This window comes from Amyelois transitella, chromosome 2 (genome assembly GCF_032362555.1).
Source record: "Amyelois transitella isolate CPQ chromosome 2, ilAmyTran1.1, whole genome shotgun sequence".
NCBI lineage: Eukaryota > Metazoa > Arthropoda > Insecta > Lepidoptera > Pyralidae > Amyelois > Amyelois transitella.
Window position 1 is genome coordinate 4,541,105 of NC_083505.1, and position 21,052 is coordinate 4,562,156.

Here is a 21,052-nt window from a genome sequence, read left to right on the forward strand (position 1 = left end):
AGGAATTATATAATTTATGTACTTAATTTTTTTTTATTATCTACATTATTGATCGTTATTTTGTTAAATTGTTATAACTGAACTGATTAGTATAGCTATAAGTAGGCACCTTTACTTTTTTACAATGATAAAGAAATATGGTGACTATTGTTATAGTTAAAAGTAATTACGTTGATTGATTTGACTGAATAAAAAACATTTTCTTTTTTATTATTTTTTATTTATATACAAATTAAAATCGCTTAGGCAAATAAACCTAATTAACTTACATAATACTTAATTACTATTCTGTACAATCTTGTACGTCGGAATACGGCAGTGCAGGGAGATCCGATGGAATTGGCAAGTTTTAGAAACGTTCGCTGAAGGGAATTTATTAGTGAAATTTAAACGGCGTTCACACGTGTCGGACTTATTTAAAATATTCTTTGCGAGTGCGACCTTTTCACCGTTTACGTGAAACGGCACGCAAGATGAACCGTCACTGGAAAGTTTTTGAATAACTTAACGCATCACAGACGTATGCCGGGATTGGTGCTGGCCACGTAATTGAGGAGTTCCTCGTTGTCCTCGCACACAATGGGTTTCTCGTGATAACAGGCGACGTCGTGCCACGCGATGCCGTCGTTGTACACGTTGTTTAGAATGCTGAGACAGGATTCCGTGGTGCCGTTGATGTCGAACTCGGCGTTGTCGGGTTGACGCTGCTTCTTGTGTCCGGTTTGCGACCACGGGTTGTAGCCCCAGCCGTTGGGGATCTGGAAGTCAGAATATAAATTTAAACCCTCTATTCCCATTTACAAAAATTTCATGTTCTTTTAAATTCAAATTTGTATGAAAAGTAAAAACCTATTAAGCATGATAAAATTATTAGATTAGATACTATTGGATAAGTAACATTATTTATATGAATCTTTTATTTAAAATTTTGATGGTTTCATGAAAGTATGTAGTTACGTACGTTTAATGTAAAGGTATGTCGCATGGATTTTATGCCTTTTGTTTTTTAGAATACAAAATAACCACAGATTGTAGGCGCTAAAGACATTCGTTCTGCTTAAAATTTCACTCGGGTTTAGTAATATCTAGTATTCGTGTAGTTTCCCATTGTTTTCGTCTACCGGTACGTAATTTCCCTTTTGTTGATAAAACAAAATAAACAAGTACATACAACACTAAGTAATCAACTTATTTGGTTTCCACGTTAAAACTTTCTCAATTACGGGAAAATATTTGCACAATTTTGTCATAGGTACCTACCTATTTTATTGTTACTTTAGTAGAGCATTAAGTTGGCAAAATCCAAAATACAGGAGCAACTTATCTTTACTTAAAGGGATTGAATCCATTGTATAAAGTAATAGGTAAGATGACAGTAAAGATAATATTTTCAGAAAAGATTTACTTGATTGGTTGGCGATATCTTTTCGCGATTGGCGGACCAGAACCAGCCGAAGATGTTCTTAGGTTCGAGGTCCTTGCGCGATTCACAGCCCTTGAAGTCACACAGACGTCCAGATGTCCAGATGTAAGGCACATCATCTGTAATTTAAAGGAGTTTTAGTTAAATACTTGCCAAATAACACAGGGGAATGTCACTCGTTTAGAAGACTACTCTCGAACTTCGGAGAAAACTTCTGAGGATACAAATTGACTTTGCAAATGCTTTAGTTGGTGATAATAGAAATACATAATCATATATGCATTGATTCATTATGGGGTTGACTTAACACAAGATTAATCTACAGAAAAAAACAAGCTTCTAACAGGTTTCTTTTTGGTTCGAATAGGTAAGGTGTGGAATGATGCCTGCGTCTACATTCCCAGACAAGTACTGTCCGCGAACATTCAAAAGTAGAATAAACGGGTATCTCTTGGATATGCATGTATAACATCTTCATCGTCACTTACCATCAGGTGAGATGGAAGACAAATGCCTTATCCCATATACAATAAAAAAAGTATAACTTACTCTGTTGTATGAGTTTGAAGATCAGATTATTTTCCTCCTGTGTCTCCATAGAGACAAGGTCCATGCAGTACTCCCGGCAAATATTGCGGCCGTCGAGCCAGTCCACCTTCCTGTTGGCTAGCGCTGGCACGTGCCCGCTGAAGAAGTAATGATGGCCTTTGTAGAAGAATTCCTTTGGTCCTGCGACAAAAAATGAAAACATGGTAACCTTTGGAATAAATAAGAATAATATGCATACTTAAAATATACATTTCCCCGAAACGGTGGGCAATAAATGATATATGAATAATAAAGGGAAGATGTCCCTTCTTACTTCTTTCACATTGATTACTCTCATTTTCTTTATGCAAGGTCGCTGGTTTAAGGGATTAGGTATGGTCATGACCTTTAGTGACGACCAAGGAATAAATTTGTTTGCTATTAATTGTATCTACCTTTTGGTTGACCGTAAGAAATCCCGATTGGGATAAGTATTTATTCTCTAAATCTAATTTTGGATCGTCATGGTCAAAAGACGCACTTCGGGCTCTCCAGGATCTCTCTTCGGAGAGGTGAGGATGTAACCAGGACAAAGAATTCTCGTAAAAGCAAGATTCTCGATTCTAATGAAAATTTTATATGGGAATCTTTAAATTAAGGTATGAATCTTCAATCATAAGGCCTAGACCTCTTGACATCAATGTTAAGACCTAAAAAACACCAGTTCTATCCTCGTCTGTCGTACACAGCGTGAATGAATAAATAAATAATGTTAATTTACAGCGTGCGGTATGTTTTGCTAATAGACATTATGTACTGGTGGCCCTCGTGTAGTGGGGTCGAGTACCAATGAACTGCTGTGACATGTGATGTGACATTGAAGAAAACGTGGTTATGATTAAAAGTACTAAAATATGCAAGTACGTTCATATTTTAGTATGGAATTTCGAACCGGTATTTACGCGTAGCTGATAGTGAGGTCTGTTAGTGATACTGTCTTCTACGGGCGGTAAGAAAGGATTACCTACCCTGAATTCCTGTGGCCATATGGTTCTTTAGTCATCTCATCATCATCATCGGCATTTTAGAATAGGACCACACCATCTCTTTCCCATGTATGTCGTAAAAGGCGACTAAGGGATAGGCTAATAAACTTGGGATTCTTATTTTAGGCGATGGGGGACGACCTGTCACTACTTGAATTTCAAGTCCATCCTTAAGCCATACAGCTGAACGTAGACTTTCAGTCCTTGTGAGACTGGCTTAGCTTCCTGTTTATCCCGTATGGAGCTTGTCTAAAAGTCAAGGCTTTATGATTATACATATGTATGTATATTCCTAGAAGACTATTTTATAAGGAGAGTACCATTTTTATATCTTATGTTATCGAATTTAATGTGAATCTCATCAAAATATATGTATGTTCTGGCAGTTTTTATAAAACCTGTGGTACCTACATATCATACGATATTTTCTACCTAGGTATAGTCAATAATTTCATAAAGTTTCGTTTCGTTTTAGGTAATATATTTGACATGTAATCTCTGTGATTTGACAGACATAACTAGATTCACTTTCGGCGGTTTGCGGTGTTGGTCCGACCTGACTTCAGTCACGAACTTACAACTGGGCCAAGGATTGCGTACCGGATGCGTCTTATCGGAATAGAGTCTTAAAATTTTAGTAAAATTAGTATCTTCGAAAACACTTGATAATAAGTGAATTCAGAGTGATTGAGTGAGTGACAGGCATTAACCATAGCAAATAGAGGGAGTACCTGAATATCAGTTTAATGATGGATATACTAACTTTTTCATTTAAGTAAAAACATTTAAAGATATTTTAATTGACTTGAAATATAACTAACATCATCTACTTTGTCGTAGAGAGCTAGCTAACTAAGTACAAACATATAAATTTATAAATCTTGAAGTAAGTAAATATATTTTAACTTTGGTATGTATGGACATTTAATTGATACCTATGTGCAATGAAAAATAAACGTGCAAATCACTTTAATTACAGTACACAATAAAAGGGCAATAATAAACAAAAATAATTGTCGAAAACTTGGAAACAATAGGATCTTTTGCGCAATTATTTGAAGGTTCTTAGGTACAAGAGGCTTTGATGCCGAGCTTTTTGTACGCAACCATAAAGCTAATAATCACAGACAATTGCACGAATATTAGTAATGAGCCGTCGTCGTGAGGCAAAGTTCACATTAGGCCTTACTGTCTAGTGCGTACTTGTTCGAGTCATTTAAATAATTATTATGTTATATCGAATCTCTACCTGGCTAATAAAGTTTTATGATATGCCCATTGATTAAAATAAAGAACTTTTAAGAACGTACGAATTTAGTTTCATACTAGAAATAACTAAGTCGAATTAGTCGAAAACGAATTGGTTACTTATTCATAGATAATTCTAAATAAAACTATTCAGCGTTGCCTATAAATCTATAACATAAATGAATTAACGCCTTTATCTCCGGAGGAGAAGGCTGATAATGCTTCTTTCGCCTCATCAACATTCACAACTATTAATAACAGTTAGGATAATATTTGCTTCACTCGCCGCATCACTCTCCCAGTGTGACAATGTACGAATGTGTCAGTTCGCACGGCAGACAATTATTGCGGGGACCTTGCGCAGTGACATACAGACGGATGTGCGATTGTTTGCAGACGATCAGCCGCAAACAGACGCTATACAATATGCCGAATATTAATGAGGACAATTAACGACCTACTTGTTCTAAGTGGAATTTGTAGTGGGCAGTAAATCAAGAAAAGCATCTGTTTTTGCGTACATATAGATAATCTTACAAATCTCATGCCCAGTTAATTCGTAAATACAAAATCAAATTCAATTTACTTTCTTTTTATTGGATGTTAAATAAATGTAATTAAAAAAGTTCATAGAGGAATTAAGGAATAAGTATCTCAAAGTAAGTAACCGATTTCCATTGTTTTATTTAAATACATACATATAATTACGTATATATCCCTTGCGGGGTAGACAGAGCCAACACTCTCGAATAGACCAATCGGCCACGTTCAGCTGATTAACTTAATGATAGAATTGAGATTCAATTAGTGACAGGTTGTTAGCCCATCGCCTATAAGACGAATCCTAAGTTTATAAGCAATATTTATAAGTTGATTATTCTTCAATACACTTTCTGCTGCTCCGAAAAACGGCTATGATATAGTAATACAAACGGTAACTTTACCAATTACGGAAAAACCCCGCTAAAATGCGACACTACGAAAAAGGAGATGAGTTATTGATAAATAATAGAAAGTTACAATGATTTATAAGAACGAAGGTTGCGTTCCGTTGCAAAACTCAGGTCTTACAAATTTATTGTCTGATTAATCTGATGTGAGTAGTCCGAGGATTGGGAAATCTTATTTTATGATTCACTCTTAATACTCCGAGGAATGTTGTTTTATTAACAAATTGTTTAATCGAAACGACGGTTATTCCAAACATACCTTTAAAAAAAGTACGTTGAGTGGTGATTGCATAAAATACCTATACTAACATACAAATACTATCACGTCTTTACTCTTTACGGGGAAGCAGAGCCAGCAGTCTCGAAAAGACTGAAAGGCCACGTTCAGAACGTGGTATATGCCTATGCTTATAATAAATTGTCAGAAAAGATATTAAATACACCTTAGAATCGAGTAATAAAGCAATTAAGTTGCGTCATTGCTGGTAAACCACGCCGGCGGTATTTCATTCAAAGTTTGCTAAACGACCTTTTTCGAAACAGCCCCATAGAGGTTTAAAACAGTGTTCTTTTATAGAATTTTTTAAATTAAAACGTAGGCTCATTGAATAAGTGTTAAGCCATGATGTCAAAGATATGATGACAAACAGGACAGAAAATTATTTGAATGACGTTAACATTTGAATTAATACACACCAACGTTGTAAGTTGTAAAGTAAGTCTTTAAAGGTTCCTGTCCCTGAGATAGCTATCCCCATATTAATTAAAATATCTTAAAAATTCTTAATTTTCTTTTATATACAAAATTACTTTACGGTTTACGGTAGTAATAATTTAAATTTTACTTCCTATTTTCCCTTACAAGACGTTGTGGTAGAAAAGTGATGATTTTATGGTTAACCACTTGTGATTAGAAATGGTGAACAAATGTCATTATTATCATTCATAAATATAAGAAACTATGAAGTTTAATGATTTTTAGGAATATTTCTGTCATTATATGTTGAGAAATCGGCTCTCGTGATAATTATGTACAAAATGCTACTTTTACACTTTGCAATTACTACTGATTTTAAATTAAAAAAAATCACACAACATCACATTTAATTATATTTAAATAAAATGTAGGTAATATATGTAATAAAATCTTATAAATAAAATTCTCGTGTCACAATGTTCGTTTCCTTACTCCTCCGAAACGGCTTGACCGATTCTCATGAAATTTTGTGACCGTATTGGGTAGGTCTGAGAATCGGCCAACATCTATTTTTCATACCATTTTTTAACATTTTTTTTAACTAGAATTTACTTGAGAGTTATTTATATGGCAAAACAACGTTTGCCGGGACAGCTAGTAAAATATAAAGGTTTAAATAATAGGTAAGGGTATATTTACCTAACAAATAGATTTATTTTGTTTAAATTATTATTAAACATTTTATCGGGAGCTTCATTCAGTGTAGTAGGTCTACGGCTTGCTCCGCGCGCTACGCCGCGTCGTAGCTCGTAGCGGTCTCGCTCAAACGCGGCCGTGACCTTGAGGTTCAACAAACTCGGAACTTTCACTTTTATCTTTCCTTCGTTGATGATTAATATTAATTGTTTGTACCTATTAAATAAATATTTATGTTAAATGTTTATTTTTATGTTCATCCTCACGTGGACGATTAATAAATTTTTCCTTTCTTATTTTTTTAATCTATGAAATAATTAGTTATTTAGCTTGTTAAAAAATTGTACATTCTTCATCATCACTTTAAATAGTTTTTTTTTAATTTTCTTTTTAGATGCTTGAATTGCTTTGTATTTATGTATTTAATTTTTTTGAGCTAGTCAGACTTACATCTAGTCTCCAAAATACAGGCTAGACTTTTGGCTGCAAAGTTTTTTAAATCTTTGATGTCTCACTCCATAAATATTTTTTTACTACTTACTGTTAGCGCATTTCTGTGGAACTGGCAGGGAGAGGAAGCGGCCCGGCTTCTGCGCAGCCGCCAGCGTCGCCAGCGCAGCCACGCACGCCACCATTACCCACGTCTGCATCTGCGGGTAAACAATACAATAAATAAAAACATACATACATGAACACGTCTTCATCTTTTACGGGGTCGACAAATTACAGTTTGCTCGTGCTTAAACAGAAAAATTCCGTTAATTTCCCTCCACAAGGGAATTAAAAAAAATTCTCTTTTTTGATCTTACATACAAAATTTCTTAATTCTGGACCGAACGGTTTGAGCTCTGACTTGATATTGAAGTGTCATCTTGCATATACTAAGATAACTTTGCTTATAAGTGGCATATATGTCCCATGGAATACCCAACTAGACGTTAGCTAAATAATTTATCATCACTCACTGAAACGCAATCGAAACTAGTTATTATGAATCCAAAAGTCTGCTTAGGCTGTTACGCTTGACAGCTAAATTGTATTCTGATGAAATCGTATGAGAATACTAAGTTGATTATATTTTGACATCAAACAAAGCCAATTTTCACCCACTAATTCGAAACCGCTGGAAAACGCTAGTTTGTTTAATGCGTACGTGTTTCACATACATATGCTTATATACAGATAAAAATCCCCAAGCAAGCTCAAAAACTGAGTTCTATCATTGGTTGTGAAAATTGGCTATGTTATGACTATGTTTGGACGTTATGGGTTTTCCATTATGTTAATTCTAATATGGGCGTGTCTTTTTTTGATTTTAAAAGACAATTATAATTATCTTGCTAAATCATTAACATACTGGTGTGTTTTTCTTAAATTACAGAAAGCTCTTAGCTAATTACATCATTACATAACAATGTACGCACAAAACTAAACGAAAATGTAGACACCAACTCAAATGAAATCACATTGTCTCCATGGTTTAATTACGTGCGAATTTCGTTATGAGCCTAGAAACTATACCGTGTTAACAATACCACATTAGCCCAATTACATAATTGTTTATTTTTAACTTCTAAAATTCTCTCATTTAAGAATCTTGTCTCATTCAATTTTGTTATATGTTTACTCGTTTCAACAAATATTATTTAGACAAATCTAAGATAAGTTCTTATTTGGGTTTCCCAATAATGTATTTGTTGATGATTTTATTTTATTTTTTTTTCCTTAATTGTAATGTACGTCTTTAAGTCATAATGAGCTATCCAATTGTAAATACCGACGTCGGGTAATATACATTTAATACGCAAATAGAATCTACCAAGTGATGAGCGGACGCAATCATCCATAAGTTTCATAAGCACTTTAAGTTATTTTACTTGAGTCAAATTGTGCATAGCTTAAGTTCACGAGGTAGTCAATTATATTTTGCAATCATGATATCTTGATAACAATTAGTACAGATTGTTTTATGGTGTTTTAATTTTAAAATTAGAAGTTTTTTCATAACTCTTACGAACATAACGATGTAAGAAAGGTATTCGTTTTCTTGTCCACCATATGTACAAGGCGTTTCCAAATTGCTTTTGATGGGTTCTTAAGTAATTATGTAGTAAGCGTCAAAGTGATCATAGGTGTCTATAGCAACATAAGCTGCGCAAATGCCCTTATTTCTTTCACAACTCCCACTGCGCTAAATTGCATCATTTTAAAAGTTTACAATATGCAACGCGAATCGAAATTCTGTCATCCACGACCGACTGACTGACTGGGGCACTGGACCGCATTGTATATTGAGTAACATATTTCCTTTTCGGATAACGACTTGTTACCACAGGCAAACACGTCTCACGCTTCATTCATCTGTTGTCCATGTTAAAGTTACCTCAGTGTGTCAACTCGGGACGGGTTGTGTGGTCACGTGCAAATATTTACGCAGCATGATGTCACATACAAGTGGCTACAGCAGCGGTTCGATTGTTTTTAAACGGGCAATGCGGTAAGTTAGGCTGGGGGCACATTGGTCAACTGTTACGCAAGTAAGTGTGTCAGACCTCTCCAGCCGTACGGTCAGGCTTCGCCCCAGGCCTTCTGTATCACTATCGAAACCAGACTTCGACCTGCTAACCGGCAAACGGTGCCATGACATCACACCTGACAATATTAATGCGTTTCTTTATGCAAATATTATTGTAGTCTCTAAAAATAACCACTGCAAACGACTTTTTGCTGCAGAGTTAATGATTTGAATAGCTGTGCTAAATAATCTTCGCGAATAAACTGTGTGAGGCGATGTGTGAGTAAATATTGATGGCGTGTTAGTTAAAAAAGTTGCTGTATATACATATATGATGTTCGGATCCGCAACCGTGTTGAGATAAAAACATTTTATAAATAATGTCATGATGTTAGAGATACGGAAGCGCTCATTGGACTCACGCTTAGGAAATCTATAGGTAGTAGCCATATCGATAACCTTGACATGCATGTAAACTACTACTATACAAGTGATCTGACCGTAAGCGGATAATTGCGATCCCACCTCATCAATAAAGTATAGACGGACGAGTCATCACGACCATTTTATGGGCTAGATGCAACGTCGTGCTATCTCAGGGTTGCTTATAATTGACTTCCTCACCCAAATATGGTAATAACACGCAATTGTTTTGTAGGGGTATTACAATGTCGTAAAAATTAAATAAGTACCAATGAACTTGGCAGAGGCCGAATAGTTCTCAAAAACGAGGGCACTACCACTACGGGAAATAAGCCTCAAACATATAATGTAGGTGTCTTCATTATCATTCAAGAATTAAATAACCTTTTTTTCTATGGAATATGGAAAATATACTGGCTACTCATTACTAAAGTTGTCTGGACTTCTGACGAAAAAATAATGCGCGTTAGATTGTTTCTTGCAGCATCAAATGCTTCATAACTGCCTACAAATAAAAAAAGGTGCTACAAATAAAAAACATTATATGACGATTGAGGAGATATTCTCTGTCAGAAATTCTGTAATTTATTTATTCAAAATATTTTTTAGATATACTGGTATATCTTAGACGTATACGTCTGCTAGGGACTTAGGTGTTGAATTTGTTGCATATTGTGACGATTGCTTGAAAACCTAAACTTATTGTTATACCTACACAACATCATCCATACAAATACTATTTTACTCCTATGATAGACACTTGAATATTCCTGCCCAATAACCAATTTATAAAATGGAATAGAACCACTCTATCTCTTTCATAGAGATGACTAAGGGTTAAAAATAGGCTTATTTATAAACATGGGATTTCTTTTAGGCGATGAGCTAGCAACCTGTCACTATTTGAATCTCAATTCTATGATGAAGCCAAACAGCTGAACGTGGCCTATTAGTCTTTTCAAGACTGTTTATTCTGTTCTGTTTGACTATTTCCCCGCAAGGCAAGACGTGATTATATGAATGAATTAATGAATTGCCAATTTATATCTCCTAAATAAAGCAATCAAAGATGCTATTGCGATTAACGGCGGCCTTAGCACACCTAATTACTAACTCGTCTAACAATAGCGCATACAAATGCTGTTAGTTCGCAGATAGGTCTGTCTCAATCGCGGATTTAGTGCGAGGTTCTCACAGACAATGTGTGGTTGCGACACGAGGCCGGGCGGCGTCCGCGGCCGCCGGTCACGATCCTGCAGATTTCGTGCATCGTTCACTGCACTCCATCCAACGCCTTGCCACACGATGTCACATTGTACAAGAGGAGCTTAACATTTATTTTTGCTTTTACTGTAAGGAATAACATCATGAGAAAAACCTGCACATTCGCGCAACAGGATACGGGTAATACGGGTGCAGGTTCCCCTGCAACCGTTGAGGAATTCACATGGGAGTCGCTTCATGTAAAAATACTGATTCACCAAATTTATAATCTATGATCAAGGGCGTCCCTCGGGCTCCTATCCAGAGTGATGAGGATTTAACAAGGGACGACAGGAGAGGTATTTTGTCCCTCATCTTTCATCATGCTATATTAGCAAAGTCTTCCCCCCATTGATAAAACATGTTCCCGATTACATTCTTTAATGTCACCTTCATAGTTTAGAGCGGCTGCCTGATTCCAAAAAAGGCGAACATTTTGGACATATTTCTGTCTTGCATTTTTTCTCGATCTCCTGCATCTAAATTCTATCATTAAGGCATCGAGTTAGAAGTGGTCTTTATTTCTTTTGACTATTAGTTCAGTCTACTCCGTACGAAACCAAAACCTAATTTATGCACATATGCTGTCATCCTTCCTTATCTCTAATTTTAGTAGGGTGTTCTGAAAATGATTACCCAAGTAACAAATTTTGGTACTACGAGTATAAAAGATCTGAGAGCGTTTTGGAACGTGCTAATAATTCGTAAAGCATTTCGGTATTCAAAATTCAACATTTTGAAAGTAAGTAAGTAACATCACTTATAATAATAATCATATCTTATGATTTTATAACGTTGGATGATCATATTTACCGTTATTTACCGAAACCCGAGCTTTGAGGCGGAATAAAGGGTAATTAGTATTTGTAAAGTATAAAAGCCACGTTTGACCTATCGTAGTACTTATGAAAGATGGTAAATTGTGGGGTTTATATATTTCCAAAGTCATTTAAAACTTAGGTATACATTAATTGATTAATATACACAAAGGTTTCGTTAATATATTCAGTTAACCTCACTCGTTGCATGTGAAAGTTTCAAGTGTGTATCATGCCGGCTGCTTAGGATTCGTGTCGTTATTTAGAGAAACTTGTGTTATTATGACAATGCGACATTATTTCGAGTGCGTTGCATACGCAAGTCGTCATTATTGTGTCAGGTTTCAAGTTATGCATTTGATTTCACCTATTGTTAACTTAAAAATAATAAGTTATCATGCACTTGTCATTCAAATCAAATGTGCGTGAAACATTATGGCAAAATTACTATCTACTTGATTTGTAAGAGTTACTATTTACATACATATGTGTTAAAAAATGTTAATGTTGAAAAATAAGCTGAGGTTTAATACCCGGACATAAACTGGAACAATAAATTTTAATAAAAAATAATGTTCTATTGTCATATTTCAACCGAATGATCATGCAATTGTGATTTAGAACGAATAACGTCGTAGGTATAAAGCCGTGTAGCTCACCACTCGCTCTATATTAAAGTGTTTATTTACTTAAACCAATGCTTGAACTTGAGATCAATAACTGAACAAGTACAATAACAATTTGGGCAAATATTTGTGGAACCTTCGTAAGTTTTCCGTCCTTTATAATACTCGAATCACACCAATTTGGACTTCCCGACCTCCAATGTCGAGGCGCAAGTTCAATGCTAAATTATAAAACTGTATGATCGTCAAACGATCGTGACATAAGGAACCTCTTCGTTTGCTAATACCTTCGACCTCGGAGATGAATATTCGACGAAGCTTGGCCGACCTTGTCACCAGGCGAGACCGATCTTGGCGCTCTGTGACGTACCAACATACCTACATATAATATGCATATGTATGCGTCGATCTTAATAAATTAAAAGATGTGTATGGATATAAATTATATCGAACGAAATACATTTACATCTACGAGTGTTTCCTATGTTTATCAATCAAAGCAAAGAAACAACGTAAATAATATGGGAAGCGGGTAATTTTGTAACCGCGAGACCGTAAAGAGCAATAACTCTGAGTAAGACTCCTTGAATCATAGAATACTAATAACGAAATAAACTTTGGGTATCAAACTTGAGGAGTTGTGATCTAGAGACAATAATATTATGACTGCACCACACGGTTACCAGGCCATCTGATGATTAAAGGCCTAAGACCTTAATTACAATGAGCCCACTTAAATATCAGTGTGTTGAAAAATATATTTCGCAACATGTTTTGCATGCAAGGTGATTTATGTAAGTGCAACATTACGGGGACCAATACGCTACACATCGATGGGGAAAGCTCTTGATTGATCGTTGAGCTTGCAAAAGCTCAGATACCCTTCTGTCTGATAGTGCAACGTGGTAATATGACAGTGTAGTAATGTTTTTTGTTTATTGAAGGTTACGATAAGTGACAATGGGTCTTAATAAATGCGTTTTATTATAGACGTCACAATCACACATTTCTAAAGTCAAAAGGAAAATATACCGAAAAATAATTAAATGTATCAGGACTTAAGTAATAGGTTATAAACATCAGGATAAATTTAATTTTAGATTCATTATTGAAGATTGTAAAACACTTTCATTATTAGTGTGCACGTTTTATCGTCTGTTCCATTATCTGTTAATCTAATAAGCTGCCATTTAAAATAAAATTATGCAATAAGACTGGCATATTTTATGCATAAAACTGAATTAATTTAACATTATGTTAACATAGGTCAATGATTTTAAAGCATTTATCATTTTTGTGTGCTACGAAAAATGTACGAATGAAAAGACATCAACGCGCGACCAAATTTAACAAATAATTCTTTATATGGTATAACATGAAAAATATACTATACTAATATTACGATTCGACTTAGATACGTTGACGTTTTAAATATTTCTATTTAAACTGGCTTTGATAAAGGAGGAAGAAGCTTTTAATTCGACATCATTTTATTTTGTATGTTTATTCGTCAGTTTGTATAAATTATAAATTTTATTAGTAATTTTACCCCTGGCCTTTCTGTCTTTCAAGACTGTTTACTCTGTCTACTGCGAGGAATATAGCCGTGATTATATGTATGTATGTAATATCGTTCATTCATCTTGACCAATTGGTTGTACCATAAGTAATGGTATGATAGCTTCATATGCATATGTTGCATATTAAATGATATATTATCATGAATCCTAATGATGCATTTTCGCAACTTTATAATCTAAGTAATCAGGCATTTACTTGATTATTAAGCAGTAGCTTATGCTACTAAATTAATCCATAAATGGCTTTAATTTTAGTGATTATCATACGAATACATAAATATCAAATGATGTTAAGGTGTTTCTACTATTTTTATAGTTTCTAGGTAATAAAGGTAAGAAAGGAAACAGTCACCAGCCTGAAATCAAGCATAGGACGACTGAGACGATTGATTAAGGTAAAATAGATTTATTTTTTCCCTTAATCAATTTTTATTTTGTTTGTTTTGAAATAATATAGCAGGGAAATACAGGCAAAATTATTTTTCTATATAATTCTTTCAACACCAGACACTCAGTATATAATTAAAGAAGTGAATAACACAAATTATCAGACAAATATCTAAACGCCCCCGGGAACCCTTTGCAAAATGCAGGAACATACAAACTTATGGAAAACGTGAGTTCAGTTTCTCTCTAAATAGGCTATTTGACTGTTTTTTAGAAATGGTTTAAAATTATTCTTTATGACATAATAAACACACTTTATTTATATTTTCGAGAAATACGCAGTATTTATAATAAAAAATGAATTATAAAGGTTGAAATTTAAAAAGCGCGCCAAAAACGCTCTCATAGTAATGGCGGACGCTGTGTGACGTCACACGCAAGCAAACTGATGATTTTGATTATATTTCTCTCAATTTATCAAACAAAATTGTTTATAAATGGTGTGTAGTACCACAATGTACAAATACTTCAATAAAAAAACTCCGCAAAATGTGTTTGTGTCTGTTCCAACGAATCCAATAAGACGAAAGAAGTGGTTGCAGTTGGCTCGAAGGGATCCAAAGAGTATTTTATCGCATTCAAATGTTTTTATGTGTGAAGATCATTTTGATGTAAGTATGCTGGCAATATTTGAGTTATAGCAAACAATAAAACATAACCTATAAAATAAAATTCTGCGAATTTTTTGCGTGAAATGGCATACAGATTTCTAAGTAAATAATTTCTTTAAAATACTTACACAGCTGTTTTTACATTCTTAAGTTCGGATTATTAAATCCGCGTTGTTTTTGAAGAAAAGTGCAACCATAAATGCATCAATCTCAGGTAGGTTTGTGTTGTCGGCACGCACAAAATTTTTGTCCATTTTGAATACAAACACCAGGAATTTATTTCACTAAAGTAATAAAATGAAGCTGAAATAGTTCACTGTCACGAAATAGCTCAATATCTGGGATAAAACATTAAATAACACACAAACTACACAGGAGGAGTTGACGTTTACATGCGTGTGACGTCACCGGAGTTGTAACCAATCACAGAGCGTTTCGGTCTTTCAAAAGTATTTAAAAATTATTGTATTTTTAAACGATAAATCGCCAAAAATATGCTTATTTTAGTACAAATGAAAGTAAAACACGTTCTGTTATATTATTATCTAATAGGATTACCACAATTCGTAGCATATTTTCAATAGTGTCAAATAGCCTATTCTCAAACAATTTTTAACGTATTATTTACATTATGGACCACTTTATTTTTATTGATCTCTTATAAAAAAAAACTTCCTAAAACAACCGAATTTATTGAAATATAATTAATTCTAGACAGCCTTTTAAATAAGCACGGTCAGAGTTTTAATATCCGGCTTAAAAATCCAGTTTTAGGAATAAATTTGAGCCTTCACGGCGGAGGTTGAACCCGGAATATTACCTCTCTTCATTAAGCGATATGAGATGAGACAATCACATTTTTAATGAGCGAGTATCCATGAATAGTTCCTGCTTCTGGCTATTAATATCGTATAAATATCTCATTACACTTTAGACTGTGAGACTACGGTCAAATCGTGACCTCAAACTTTGTACCTGCTCTCGTTTCAGTCACATATTTGTAGAAAAATTATTTTACTTGTATATTTTTTCAAATAATCAAAATCTGAGACGCTATAGACAAGATGCTGGTCAAGATTGTTGAAAGCAGATGGATAATTTAAGTTAAAAACCGAGAAGTAGGTAAGCTTGCATTGCAAGAGGCCGACATTTTGCATTAGACAAAACATGCTCAAAAAAGAAGAAGATATATTAGTAGAATTCAATAGCTTGAAGGCGATTTAAAGTTTAAATCTGGAAGAATAACAAACATATTTTTAACAGCGATTATTCCTAAAATGTTATATCTACGAGAAAATGTTAGACTTCTCATCATCCCGCTCTAGGACTAAATCCAAAGACAAGAATGTCGTTTCGCTTGTAAAACATCTGCTGTAGCCTTGAACCGTTGCGCAACTCTGTGGCATTTGTCCCAGCGCCGGCGGCAGACATCAAGTGTCTATTCCGCGGCGTCCGCGCAGCCTTTCGAAACCGGCAGCCAATTTGCGGCATTACCACGAATAATAACAGATAACGTATCGACAGCCCGATAATATCGCATCGAACTAATTCGGCGATCGTTACGAAAGACGTCCTTCGTATCTCATGAGAAGTGACAGCGCGGAATTGCATTGTCTACATACGACTTTGTTTAAATATTTTTTATACGCACGCTTTTAACTGAAATAAGTCATCCATATCGTTTCCATATCGTAAAAGGCGACTTAGGGTTAGGCTTATTAACTTGGGATTCATCTTTTAGGTGATGGGCTAGCAACTTGTCACTATTTGAATCTTAATTCTATCATTAAGCTAAACAACTGAAATTAGCCTAACATCCTTTTCAAAACTGTTGGCTCTGTCTACCGTCTACTGTCCAAGGAATATAAAAGATGTAAAATACGCATGTAATAGCGTTGATTTAATTTATCAAATGTCTAATCACCGCTTCTAATAATTTCAGAACTTGCAAATTAGTTAAATTAGGTACTGCCTGATTATATTTACATTGGCCTACCTCAGTTTCCTAATATGGGGTCGGCTGTCATACTAGGGAGGTCAATTTGTTCAGTAAAATAATTTAAACATAGTGTTGTTTTACACATGTAAAGTGTGCTTGTGTAATAGTTAACTACATGCGTTACTACAAAAATTCATTAACGTACCGTCCATAAATGGATACAAATAAGAAAAGAATTTGTTGTTTGTATTTAAGATGAATTCTGCGAGAACAGACTTCTATATATTTTAGGGGATCCCCAGTTTTGAAGGCTGAGAATAGACAAAAATGAAAATAAAAATTTTTTAAAAATTCAGAAAACGCGTTACATTTCCTGAAATTTTTATTGACTCGACCGAAATCTCTAAACTGTAAACCCGAAACTGACCCAAATGCAAACAATTCTACATTCCCACATTTTTATCACTATCGCGAGTGTGTCTAGATCGTGGGAAATCGAGTTCAGTAATAGCAAGCATATTAATAGTTCCAATAACAATAGTTTCAAATCTTATACGAATTTGCTAAGATACCGTTTTTCTCAGATCAGTCAGCCCACATGATCGCGTTTTGATTTTCACGAACTGTTTCTATTTTAATGAAATTGACTGATTTATATTTTTAAAGTTTGCTTAAAGTAGTGGTTTTTCCTTTATTTTAGAAAAGAAATAACGAAAATTTTTAGTTACCTACTAGCGCGATCGGCCAATGACATAGATGCATAATGCCTTGGACGGGAGCTGCATCGTCGAGTATTTGGTTGCAAAGGTGTTGACAAACGGCGCATTAATTTGAATGCAATATGGTAATTAGACAAGGTGACATAATTTGTTACCACATCTACGTCATGGATCTATGTGTATAAGATCTTATTTCATTATATCAAGAAGTTCATTGTATAATACTTTGATCTTTATTTGAACGTTACAAATTTTTATCTCTTATTTCAAGAATTATGATACTAATTTATAACTATTATTCATTATAAAACTTGATGTATCTCTTTTTGTTTACTAAATATTAGTACATACATGAAAACAGACTCAAATCAAATAATAAAATTAACTAACATGTTCAAATAGTGCAACTTTATTTTGTTATCTTTATTATCATACATAATGAATGTCAATTAAAATTAATAATTTATTTAAGTGTCAACCAATTGAAGTCTTTATAAAATCCAAGAAGATAGTTTCGCAAACCTTAAATTAATATTGTTCGAACCACACGTATGACCCTAACTCATGAGTCACCAGGTCGCACCGATGTCATCCTTGAACCAATCGCGATGTCAGGGATTATGGACACCAAAATCATTAGCTATACTCGATTCACTCTATTGAACATATGTATATTAAGCAAAGAAACACGTTTCAACTTTGGTTAAATTTTTTTAAAATATTGTAAAGAGTCAACGGTAAAATTTTGAGAAAGAATACTACGTACGTACTTTTAATTTTTGCCGTAAAAAGCCTACCTACCTACTACCGTAAAAGTACTACCCGCATTATAGAGTAAATTTTTTTTTGGTAATCTTTATTTGAGAAAACAATTTTATAGATGAATTTTAAAAAAGGAAAGGTTATTTTTTGCCGCTATATTTATACACTCATGGACTTATTTACGGATAGTCTATAAGTATTTTCCAAATCTCGGAACTACCAGAATTTTCTAGGGTGAAATCACCCCCGCGATCCTTCCTATAGCTTCTTATTATTTGTTACTGCAGAAATAAATACTACGGATGGCTTTCTTCCAATTGTAAAAATGTACGCACAGTCAAAGTTGGATAAACCTGAACCCTTTCCATAGAAACCAACGCCACGGAGAGGTAATACTATATTATTATTTTATTGTTTGTATCAAATATCATATATATGCTGGCACATATATAGATATGTATGTGCCAGCTGCTTCTCTTCCCATGCAGTTTATAAAACTCGATCGATTTAGTATTCTTTTTTCATCACTATTTGAATCTGGAATCCTTATTACAGCTTCACACAGCCTTTCAGTCTTTTCGAGACTCTCGGCTCTGTCTACCCCGTAAGGTATACGTATAACGTGATTATATGTTTGAATGTTAAGATCTGTATGTCATTGATTTAAATGAAGTCTGTAAATCACAAGAATCTATCCTACATATGATGAAATCTGGAGCTAATTACCAAGTGATTTTGTTTTTATACGGCGTTGGCAAATTGGAAGATTGTGTCAATGGAAAACTTTTTACTATAGAATCACAGAGCTAACTTTATTCTTGTACAAAAATCTCAACTCTATTGACACACACTACTTGGTTTATTTCAATTTCTATAGCGCTTAACTATCTATTGTATGATTAAAAATTTATGTAAATAGATAATCGTCTAAACGTCTTGTATTTAGCAGCATACATACATTATTTATAGGTATATTTTACGAAACGTATTATTGTTCTTATGACAAGTTTTAATTTTCCACACAAAAATCTTCACAATGTTTTTAATGTAAATAGGTTAACATTTGAGAGTTCTTTAATTACCTAAATGTACTTTGAATGAATGAATAAATCAATAAAAGTTTGATTAAAAGCAATGTTAATTTGTACACTGCTGAACGACGGAAACAGGTTTCGAGTTACATAAATATCGTAATTATCTCATCAATATTTGTCACATGTCGTTCTTGAAAGCAAACTTTTACAAACTTTAAAATACTGCTTTTATAATTCGTTCTAATTATTTTTTTATTCACTTAATTAGTATTTTCATAACAAAATTAGAGACGTGATGTAATATTTCATATAATAGTGTGCATAATTTTAGTTTAATTTGGCCGCTGTATGAATAATTATAAGAGTTTTTATCATAATAATTCAATTGTTAGCCGCTCGTTAACCACCATTAGCCTGCCATCAAAGTGTCGAAACTCCCTTAGAAAAGGGCTCTCAGCAATAATCTGAACATCAGAGGTTTCGCAACCGCAGCTTGACATACATACGCCGTAATCCACTGTAAGACACTTTGTGCGTACAAATGGAAGGACGCAGCCATCACAACCAGGTCCTTGCCAATTTTTATATCAAATTTGATAACTATTACCGCCTAATTGTCGTTAAAGTTACATATATTTAATATATATATAAATATTTATTTATTTAATATATGTATATATATATACATATTTATTATAATATATATGTATATATATCGACATGACAATTGCTTGGAAAATAAAATTTATTAACAATGCAATGAGATGATAAAAAGGATTTTTTAATTAATTCAATGTTTTTTTGTTGTTTATCTACTTATCCTGTACTCATCCCTTATCATCCCTTCGCATTCCTAAAGTCAAGATCACTTACCTTAATTGATGAATTAAATAAATACGGCGGGAAAAATCACAGAGGCACTGTAGTAATATAGCGCGCGGCAGGTTTGGACAAAGTCTTTTATAGTCGGCGTAGCGGGGATGCGGCGCGTGCGCAGATGCTTGGGGGGACGGGCGGCTCCACACACGTGATGCTAACTGACCAGAAAATTATTGCTATTGACATTTTTTTAACACTCCCAATTTTCCCACCAGTCTTTTTTTGCAATAGATTGAAATATACATTGCTTTATAGCACACATGTCTTGAGATTCTTTCTAAGTATATATTTTTACTAGTTTTGCCGGGGAGCTTCGTTCCGTAAGCGTGGAATCTTAATTCTAAGCAGTGTATATTATATAAATATAATACGTTTCGCAAATTTTCAAGCGACCTCCAACAAAAAAAAAGCTGAGAAAATAAAATCAATTGCATTTAGCAGTTAGAAAAATATTTTGCAGTTACGATTCTATGCATAGGCAAAGACTGGTCTGGTTTCTCACTTTATATGAAGATAACCGGAATATCTCGATGATCATTTTGTACGACTTGAAGCATGTTTTTCGACTAACCTTTCTTACTATTTATCGGGATTTTCATTAGTGCGGTTTCAATTTTTCCTTCTTTAATCTTCGCGTGTTCCCAGTTACAATCTCTGACACTAGGCGCCGGGGCCTGGGGTCCGCTTTCCGACATCTATCTTTCCACTTTTTTCCGGACTGGAGCGTCTTCAGTTTTAACAGCATTACGAGTAGCACGTGTGTCCTTTTCCACGATGTCAATATGTCCTAGGCCTGTCCCATTCCTGGACCCGGCGAAGGCGGCAGATTGTAGTTTTAATTCCTGAGG

At 34.3% G+C, this 21,052-nt stretch overlaps 1 protein-coding gene across 1 annotated transcript; it reads right to left on the reverse strand.

Annotated features, from left to right (window-relative positions):
* Positions 1-232: 232 nt before the first annotated feature.
* On the reverse strand, positions 233-20,281 carry LOC106143023 (uncharacterized). Its single transcript, XM_013344988.2, has 5 exons — positions 20,199-20,281; positions 7,130-7,238; positions 1,973-2,152; positions 1,406-1,542; positions 233-758 (listed from the first exon to the last, which is right to left on the reverse strand). The coding sequence occupies exons 2-5, from the start codon at positions 7,236-7,238 to the stop codon at positions 513-515; spliced, it is 672 nt and encodes a 223-aa protein (XP_013200442.1). The 5' UTR covers positions 20,199-20,281; the 3' UTR covers positions 233-512.
* Between the last annotated feature and the right edge of the window lie 771 nt (positions 20,282-21,052).

What these genes read in the sequence shown, in the direction of transcription:
- LOC106143023 (XM_013344988.2), bottom strand. Translation starts at nt 7,238, where the DNA reads ATGCAGACGTGGGTAATGGTGGCGTGCGTGGCTGCGCTGGCGACGCTG. An exon ending in TCCACAGAAATGCGCTAACA is followed by an intron (nt 2,153 to 7,129) that starts GTAAGTAGTAAA and finishes TTTTTGTCGCAG; the next exon opens with GACCAAAGGAATTCTTCTAC. An exon ending in AGATATCGCCAACCAATCAA is followed by an intron (nt 759 to 1,405) that starts GTAAATCTTTTC and finishes TCTGACTTCCAG; the next exon opens with ATCCCCAACGGCTGGGGCTA.